Here is a 9,481-nt window from a genome sequence, read left to right as displayed (position 1 = left end):
ATATTAATTTTGTAGAAGCTAAACTAATATATTTTTCATTATTGAAGATTTATTTATTTATTTTATACGTAAAAATTTATATAATAATATTTTTTAATAAAAACACGTATTTTTTTAAACCTTTTATTTTTCAAATCATAATAGTTTTCTTAAATATCTTTTTTATATTACAGTTACAAAAACTACCAACAAATAACCTATTTGTTATTGTGGTGTGATGATTTAAAAAAAATTAAAATGTTTTTGGATTATTTTGATATACTAATATTTAAAATATTTTCTTGATATATTTTAATATAAAAAATACTTTAAAAATATTAGTTAACACAATCCTAAAACACTAGCAAACTTTAAATTAGGAAATTTCAACGCAAGCAGGAACCTGACAAACGCGAGGGAGTGGGTCAACTTTTTACCAAGAAGAGGGGTTTGTCGGGGGGATGATACATTGAGGTAGGCTTTCAGCAGCGAATCGAAGGAAAAAAGAGGGGAGAGAATGAGTGCTATTAAGAGGGTGGTTTTTGGTAAAGAAAGCAGACAGTGGTAGAGCAAAGGAGTCATCTTCCCAGTGCTACCAAGAAATCTTGCATCTGCCACGTCGATCCACGTCATGCACTTGAAAGACTAGCAGCTGGTAATTATCACAGTCCCATAATAATGCATACACGTTACCTCTTTTCAACATGGACTAATTGTTGTGTTCTTACTGGCAGTTTGTTTTTGTGGCATGCTAGTGCTTTGTATCGTAAAAGAATTATTTTTTTTTATATATATTTTTACATTATTTGAATGTGTTAATTTTTAAAATAAAAAAATTATTTTAAAGTGAAAAAAATTTTAAAAACATCCGTTGCTACAATGTCAAACACTACCTTAAAACATCCACCACATTATTGTAGGTAAATCATATTAAAAAATAATATAAATTATATCTTGTGACTTCACATAAAAGTTTAAACTATTTGGTTGAGATGACTCTTTGATATAGTATCTGAGTCTTGATGACCAAGTGGTCAGAAGTTCGAATCTCACTACCCTTATTTATTTGATAAAAATCAAGCAATGTAAGCATATGCAAGTTTCAAGCTCAAAAAACTTTCATTTAATAGTGCATATTGGAGAATAATATAAGTCGTATTTTTTTATCTAACATAATAGTTTAAGCTATTGAGTTAAGATAATTTCATGACAAACTCGATTACTCATTAATATGTTAAGTTATTGAAAAGAATTATACTTTTTTAAAATAATTTTGTTTTAAAGTTTTAGTTTGAATTAAACTGAGTTAATCCATTTAATTCATATCTTAATTTTTAAACTAAATTAATTTTCAAATTAAGTTTAATAACTATGATTAATACCTGAAGAAAAAATTGTCAACATTATACTAGTTTTTAATCCCCTCTGAAATTCAAAGAATTTATAAAATAAAATAAATTTATTATTTTTCCCATGAGAAACAATTTTTTATTTTTTATTTTTGGAGTATTTAATAGGATGTAAAGTTTCTATACGTTGTTGTTATAAGATTGTAATTAATTTTTATGAGAATTTGTATAATTAGATTTTCAATAATTAAATATTTTAATTTATATATTAAATAATGAAATTTATTTATTTTTATTATTATCTATTTATTTCTCGTAATCATAGATAATTCATAGTACCGTCACGTTATTATTATTCAGGTGGAAAAGGAAGATAGCCTGACAGAACAGGAGGAGTTGGAGAGTCGTGGATGATTCGTAAGTAAGTGGGCGGCCCAAACTACAACCCAAAAAAATGCTCGAATTTACAGTTTGTGCCAGAAACACCGAAAAAAAGAAAAAAAAGTCTGTTATACAACTTCTTCTCTAAAGGTGAAGGAAAGGAAAAGGTCAAGAGAAGAGAAAATAGAAGTTATTCAAAGAGACATCCATCCATCCTTCATCTTCCTCTTATTTGCAGATTGATCATCGTTATTATTGTTAATCTGCTGATTTGCCGCCAAACAACGTTGGACTTTGTTTTTGAGGATTTAACTCTCAGATCTGAGGTCTTGGTCGGAAATATCGGAGTTCGATTATTACAGGCAAAAGAAGATGCCGTTCTCCTCCTCCTCCTAAGGTATGTGTGCGTGTGAGAAGTAGATTGGATTTTGACTCTCTCATTTCACTAGATTTTCTTCCTTGTAATTACCAATCTCCTATTTTATTCTTTCACAGCTCAAAATTAACAATTTTTGCGACCTCTATTTATAACTCAATAATAATAATAATTTTTTTCTAAATTTATCCGGTATAGAACGCACCTCTACATGAACCAGACAACTGCTTGCCCTTGCTTACTTTATTATCTGATAGAGAACATACTTCTACATAAACCAGACAACTACTCGCCGCCCTTGCTTACTCCAGACTTGGATTGGAGGCTTTCTTTTTTTTTCCCGCAAAAAAAAAAAAGCAAAAAGAAAAATAAAGGAAATTTCTTTATTCAGACTGATATATTTTATGAGTAATTCTAATTCTGATAGAAAACCCATTTGGATTTTGGTTTTTATCTGTTTATTTATGTATGTAGGCTTTATTATTTGTGAGGGCGAGGCCTTTTCAAAGTCATGGAAGAGGTGGGTGCGCAAGTAGCTGCTCCCATATTCATTCATGAAGCACTTTCTAGTAGATACTGTGATATGACTTCCATGGCAAAAAAACATGATCTTTCTTACCAGTCTCCCAATTCTCAGCTCCAACAACATCAGTTTCTTCAGGCTTCTAGGGAAAAAAACTGGAATTCCAAGGCATGGGATTGGGATAGTGTCGGTTTTGTTGCTAAACCTTCTGTAGCTGCTGAAACTTTACGGCTGGGAACTGTTTCTAGAGAACCTAAGAAAAAAGATAAGAGTGATTCCAAAAACAAATCCAATTCTGTTAATGAAGATGATGATGGTCTTGGCTTGAATCTAGGTGGGAGTTTGACTTCTGTTGAGGAGCCTGTGTCAAGACCCAACAAGAGGGTCAGGTCTGGATCACCCGGTAATGGTAGTTATCCAATGTGTCAGGTTGATAACTGCAAGGAAGATCTATCAAAAGCTAAGGACTATCACCGCCGACATAAAGTGTGCCAGGTTCATAGTAAAGCCACAAAAGCCCTGGTGGGAAAACAGATGCAGAGGTTTTGTCAGCAATGCAGCAGGTTGTCTTTAATTTGCTGAGCAGATTCATATTTGATTGTTGTATCAGCCTTATACCACTAGATTAACTTGAGAGACTCAAGTTCTTCACTTAGTTTTTTTTTTTCTTTTATTTGTAAGTGCTCTCTTTTTGTTTGATAGGGTACATAGTGATGTTTTAATCTAATGCTTTTGCTTTGATAAGTAAGTTTTTCCACTGTGAGCTTATATGAGACCTTCTATGCAATACGTAGGTTTCATCCTCTCACTGAATTCGATGAGGGAAAGAGAAGTTGTAGACGTAGGCTTGCAGGGCACAACCGACGAAGAAGGAAAACCCAGCCTGAGGATGTAACCTCACGGCTGCTACTCCCTGGAAACCCGGATATGAACAATAATGGAAACTTGGATATTGTAAACTTGTTAACTGCTTTGGCTCGCTCACAAGGTAAAACATATCTTCCAATGATTGACTTTTATGTTCCGCCCTTTGTGCTGTGCTGAAATCTTTACCTTGAAAATCATAGGGAGGAATGATGATAAAAGTACAAACTGCCCAACAGTACCAGATAAAGACCAACTCATCCAGATTCTTAACAAAATAAATTCACTGCCTTTGCCAATGGATCTTGCTGCAAAGTTATCAAATATTGCAAGTTTAAATGTGAAAAACCCCAACCAACCTTATTTAGGACATCAAAACAGATTGAATGGAACTGCATCTTCTCCATCAACCAATGACTTACTTGCTGTTCTTTCAACCACTTTGGCAGCATCTGCTCCAGATGCTCTTGCAATTTTATCTCAAAGAAGCAGTCAGAGCAGTGACAATGACAAGTCTAAGTTGCCTGGCCCCAATCAAGTGACTGTTCCCCATTTGCAGAAAAGATCTAATGTAGAGTTTCCTGCTGTGGGCGTTGAGAGAATTAGTCGCTGTTACGAGTCTCCTGCTGAAGATTCAGATTACCAGATTCAAGAATCTCGTCCTAACCTACCATTACAACTGTTTAGCTCATCACCTGAGAATGAGAGCCGTCAAAAACCAGCATCTTCTGGGAAATATTTTTCTTCTGACAGCAGTAATCCCATTGAAGAGAGGTCTCCATCATCATCCCCTCCTGTTGTGCAGAAGTTGTTCCCATTGCAGAGCACCGCAGAAACTATGAAATCAGAAAAGATGTCAGTCAGCAGAGAGGTTAATGCAAATGTTGAAGGTGACAGAAGTCATGGCTGTGTTTTGCCGCTTGAGCTCTTTAGAGGGCCAAACAGAGAACCTGACCACAGTTCATTTCAAAGTTTCCCATACCGAGGAGGATATACATCTTCCTCTGGGTCTGATCATTCACCTTCTAGTCAGAATTCTGATCCTCAGGTAGCCTGTCATTAGACCAAGTTCTGTATTTATTTTTAGCTTCAAACTGCTCTCTATTCATACTTGCATGTGCTAATATTGTTAAATTGTGTCAAATGGTTGTGTTTTTCATCTGCAGGATCGGACTGGGCGAATAATTTTTAAACTATTTGACAAGGATCCCAGTCATTTCCCTGGGACATTACGCACAAAGGTGAGTTTATTGTATATTTTGGTTTTATGTGTTTTTTTAATATATTTGCATGGAGACGCTGTAATGGATGCTTTTTGAGGATTTATATCATGATCCATCGTTTCTCTTTCAGACCTACAATTACTAACTTACAGTTTTATTGGGAGGGAATCTATCTAATACATGATTGTATCATTTCTCTTTCAGATATACAATTGGCTATCTAACAGTCCATCAGAAATGGAGAGTTATATAAGGCCTGGCTGTGTTGTTCTATCAGTTTATTTGTCAATGCCATCTGCTTCCTGGGAGCAAGTGAGTGAACTGGTGTAATGAACCTTAGGAATTATAAACCTAACCTTATGCTGACCACTTGCAGGGTATATTTGTTGTTTTTGCAGCTTGAAAGAAACCTGCTTCAGCTAGTGGATTCTTTGGTTCAAGATTCAGATTCTGATTTATGGAGAAGTGGAAGGTTTTTATTAAATACTGGCAGGCAGCTAGCATCACATAAAGATGGTGTGTGGATTAGTGCTGGGTTCCCCATGCCCCCTCTTTTTTGGACTTTTTGCCATTTGCATTTCTTTAGTTCTAACCTTGCCCTTTCTCAGCGATGATACTCCAGGTGGCCAAAAAATTGGAATGGCCACTAAATATATTTTTTTGGATTTTGTGAAATTTTTTGCTATAATGTGTCATTTATGAAACAATTTGATGATAATTCAATTGTTGTTTGCAATGATATTCAGGAAAAGTTCGTTTGTGCAAATCTTGGAGAACATGGAGTTCCCCAGAGTTAATATTAGTATCCCCAGTGGCAGTTATTGGTGGGCAAGAAACCTCTCTTCAGTTAAAGGGAAGAAATCTTACTGGTCCTGGCACCAAGTAAGAGTTTAGTTACTCACCTAAGTGCTTTTTAATTGACTTTGTCTTGCTGTTTTAAGTAAATTTTGTACACAATTGCTGTAGGATTCATTGCACTTACATGGGAGGATACACATCAAAGGAAGTTACAGATTCTTCTTCTCCAGGATCCATGTATGATGAGATAAATGTGGGTGGTTTCAAAATTCATGGTCCATCTCCTAGTATTTTAGGTCGTTGTTTCATTGAGGTATGACTCTGCACCTTCTTGTATGCCCTTGAAGTATAGAAATACTCAAATAGATCGCTTGATAATGATAACATGTGACATTTGACAATGCTACAAACAGGTAGAAAATGGTTTCAAGGGCAACAGTTTTCCTGTGATAATAGCTGATGCTTCCATCTGTAAAGAATTGAGGCTCCTTGAATCTGAGTTTGATGAAAACGCTGTAGTCAGCAATATTGTTTCAGAAGAACAGACTCGTGATTTGGGGCGACCTAGATCAAGGGAGGAAGTTATGCATTTCTTAAACGAGCTTGGATGGCTGTTCCAAAGGAAGAGCATGCCTTCTATGCATGAGGCTCCAGATTATTCACTTAACCGCTTCAAGTTTCTGCTCATTTTCTCAGTTGAAAGAGATTATTGTGTGTTGGTCAAAACAATTCTGGACATGCTGGTAGAAAGAAATACGTGTAGGGATGAATTATCCAAGGAGCATTTGGAGATGCTCTATGAGATTCAGCTCTTGAACCGGTCAGTGAAAAGGAGGTGCAGGAAAATGGCAGACTTGCTTATTCATTATTCTATTATTGGCGGTGATAATTCCTCTAGAACATATATTTTCCCACCAAACGTTGGGGGACCTGGTGGCATTACACCTTTACATTTGGCTGCTTGTGCATCGGGTTCAGATGGTTTGGTTGATGCCCTGACAAATGACCCACATGAGGTAATGTTTCTTTCCCTCGTTTTTTTTCCCTCTTCTTCCTTGCATCAGGATGTTCCTGTATCTGGGCTTCAGGGATCTACAAGTGCTCTCTCTCACCTGTAACTCTTTATTTTTTCCACGCAATAATCTAAATTGGATTGTATGTTGTACCTATCAGTGCTACTACCTTCAAAATAGCAATTATATGTGAATTTATATTTTTATTTGACGGGCTTGTTGGGGTTGCAGGGAAGGTTGGGATCATGGTTACAAGTTAGGAAAGGAATTGTTATTATGCTGCATTTGTTGTGTTTGTGCTTGCTTTTTTACTCATATTTTCTGCTTTAATGAATTTCTGGTGTCACCCTCCCCCTGCAGATTGGGCTGTCCTGCTGGAACTCTGTCCTGGATGCAAATGGCCTGTCTCCATATGCTTATGCTGTCATGACAAAAAACCACTCTTATAACTTATTAGTGGCTCGTAAACTTGCTGACAAAAGAAATGGCCAAATTTCTGTGGCAATTGGAAATGAGATAGAACAGGCAGCCTTGGAGCAAGAACATGTGACAATATCACAGTTTCAGCGAGAGCGTAAATCCTGTGCTAAGTGTGCAAGTGTGGCAGCTAAGATGCATGGGAGGTTTCTGGGTTCACAAGGCTTGCTTCAGCGTCCATATGTCCATTCAATGCTTGCTATCGCTGCTGTCTGTGTTTGTGTCTGCCTCTTCTTCCGGGGTGCACCAGACATTGGCTTAGTTGCTCCCTTCAAATGGGAGAATTTGAATTATGGAACCATTTAGACAACAGTAGACAATGTACGCGTGTGAGGAGTAATGGAAAGCAGTTTAGAAGAAATGACAAAGGGGCCGTGAAATGCACAAAAATCCAGATAATTGTTTCTGATTATGCAGTTGAGAGAATTCAGGTAGATGGATAGACTCCTTAGTCCTCAGTAAGGGCATATAAGCAGTTGGACGAGAAGATGCATTGTTCTTTAGAGAGAGGAGGAAGCAAGCTGCTAGTAGGATAACATGATTCATATGCTGCATGTTATTCTTGTTGGCGTTTGCAAACACGAGTGCAGTGATGTTGTTACAGGTTGTGCCCTTTACTTGGCCCATTTGTTGTTGGCAAATACACAAGTTTTATGATGGTTGAAATTTTTGGCTCTTACGATCATGAACAATACATTTGCTGAGCAGAGGTGGAAGAAAGATGCATGAAAGCGCACAGAAGGCGGCCATGACTTGAATTCAGGGAGAGAGGAAAAAAAAGATGCTAGCAATTATACCATCAACGAGTATTTAATTCAGTTAATTTATGTAATGGTTTATTCTTCTTTATATATATATATTTTCTTTCGACCCTTAAATATATAATATCGAAAGAGCTAAGGTATTTTGCTGATTATATGTATCTAAACTCTTCACTGTAAAGTTGACCACTAGAATCAGTCAGAGGTAGGATATTGCATGATTGCACAGCAAAATATTTGTTGAATCATATTTAAAATAACAGGCATTTTTTTTTATCTGCCTTGCTCCTTGCATTGGCGTAGCCTAGGAAATGGTGTCATCTGATTGTTGCCAATGATTTCTTTTTTTATTTTAAATAAATGGGCAAAACATGCATGCATGTACAAATGCAAATTACCCAGGCACAGTCCTACTTCCAGCAAGCTGAGAAAGGAGGCTATACTTGACCAATGTGCCTGCTAAACATTTTCCAGGCCCCTATCAGGACACTGGCCTAGATGAGATTGTGGAAAGCAATTGCCAATAGCCAATAGCCAAGAAAAGAAATAATGTCTTCCGGATCCTTCTTGGAGTTTCTGCTGGAAAAATGGAAAAGCTTTATTCCTTGTCATCATTAATCTGGAAATACTCGTGATACTGTGAATTATCCATGTAAGAGAGGATTGTAGTCTGATATATAGAATGACATGTTGTGCAGTAACACAAGGCGTTTTTGTAGAGAAGAAACAAAAATGATGATTGTAATCCTTCGTTCAGGTTCCTATCTCTCTCTCTCTCTCTCTCTCTCTATATATATATATATATATATATATATATTGATTTCTTGGTGATGAACATGACTTTGAAAACACTAGAAGAAACAAAATAGGAAGAAAGGCAGCGATTCTAGTAATTTATTCTTGCTTTTCTTCTCACAAGACCAAAGGGAAATGAAACTGAGAAGTGCCGGGTCAAGCAATGTCATGTTAGAAAGCAAAAAAACAATCAACAATTGATGGTGCTGGAACAATGTCGTCAATTCGTGTTGCTGTTCCATTGAATTATAATTGTCAGGAGAGATGAACCGGTCTTCTTCATTAAGGGTTTGGTGCTTGATGATCTCATTAAGGGAGTGTCTCGATCTCTAGCTAGCCGCTGCTACGACTAGATTGTAGCGGTGCTGGTGCGACTTACAGAGGGGATGTCGAGAATACATATGCTGAAAAGTTGAAACTATATGCAGAAAGAAAGCGGAAGGTGTGCAAGAAATCAGCAAAATAAAATTAAATATACAGAAGGAATATAGGTATATGAAACATAGCAGAATAAGGGGTCATTTGGGATTCTGTTTTAAATGATGTTTTTTAAAAATTTAAATGTTTTTTTTAATTTTTTTTTTTAATTTTTAATTATTTTGATGCAGTGGTGTTAAAAATAATCGTTTGTTTTTAAGCCTTAGTTAGCCATATAACCCTCCCTTGCAATTTCCGGCAGCCTAGTCAGCAAAAACTGTAGCAATATACTACAAAGAGCTATAATATTTTTCTCATTTTGTTGTAATAGAGGTATAATATTTTTTTCACATGATTTAATTTTTCTATTAATTATTAGACGTCAACATATGTAAGTTCTAAACAATAAAATCTTGATGTCTACTAAAAAAAATCAAACACGTGTACATGATTTATTTTGATTTTATCTTGAGGATAGAAATTTTGTAAATTAAATTTTAATAAAAAAAATTAAGAATTGATACC

General features: G+C 35.9%; 1 protein-coding gene across 2 annotated transcripts; it reads left to right on the top strand.

Moving 5' to 3' along the window:
- The first annotated feature begins 1,722 nt into the window (after positions 1–1,722).
- Positions 1,723–8,020, top strand: LOC7474540 (squamosa promoter-binding-like protein 14). 2 transcript variants are annotated; one of them, XM_024594455.2, is made up of 11 exons: positions 1,723–2,106; positions 2,560–3,171; positions 3,403–3,596; positions 3,922–4,520; positions 4,639–4,713; positions 4,900–5,007; positions 5,094–5,211; positions 5,442–5,577; positions 5,662–5,806; positions 5,907–6,509; positions 6,867–8,020. In XM_024594455.2, exons 2-11 carry the CDS (start codon positions 2,597–2,599, stop codon positions 7,287–7,289), a joined length of 2,976 nt encoding a protein of 991 aa, XP_024450223.1. In that variant the 5' UTR covers positions 1,723–2,106; positions 2,560–2,596; the 3' UTR covers positions 7,290–8,020. The 2 variants fall into 2 exon arrangements, with proteins under 2 accessions (XP_024450223.1, XP_024450222.1); XM_024594454.2 differs by having other exon boundaries at positions 3,676–4,520.
- Positions 8,021–9,481: the final 1,461 nt, after the last annotated feature.

This window comes from Populus trichocarpa, chromosome 2 (genome assembly GCF_000002775.5).
Source record: "Populus trichocarpa isolate Nisqually-1 chromosome 2, P.trichocarpa_v4.1, whole genome shotgun sequence".
NCBI classification, from domain to species: Eukaryota; Viridiplantae; Streptophyta; class Magnoliopsida; order Malpighiales; family Salicaceae; genus Populus; species Populus trichocarpa.
Note: the sequence above shows the minus strand (reverse complement) of the source record. Positions and strands in the feature narration are given on the sequence as shown.

Coding starts and splice junctions, on each gene's coding strand:
- LOC7474540 (XM_024594454.2), top strand. CDS start 2,597: ATGGAAGAGGTGGGTGCGCAAGTAGCTGCTCCCATATTCATTCATGAA. Junction 3,597..3,675: donor TGCTTTGGCTCGCTCACAAG/GTAAAACATATC, acceptor TGAAAATCATAG/GGAGGAATGATGATAAAAGT. Junction 5,578..5,661: donor CTTACTGGTCCTGGCACCAA/GTAAGAGTTTAG, acceptor CAATTGCTGTAG/GATTCATTGCACTTACATGG.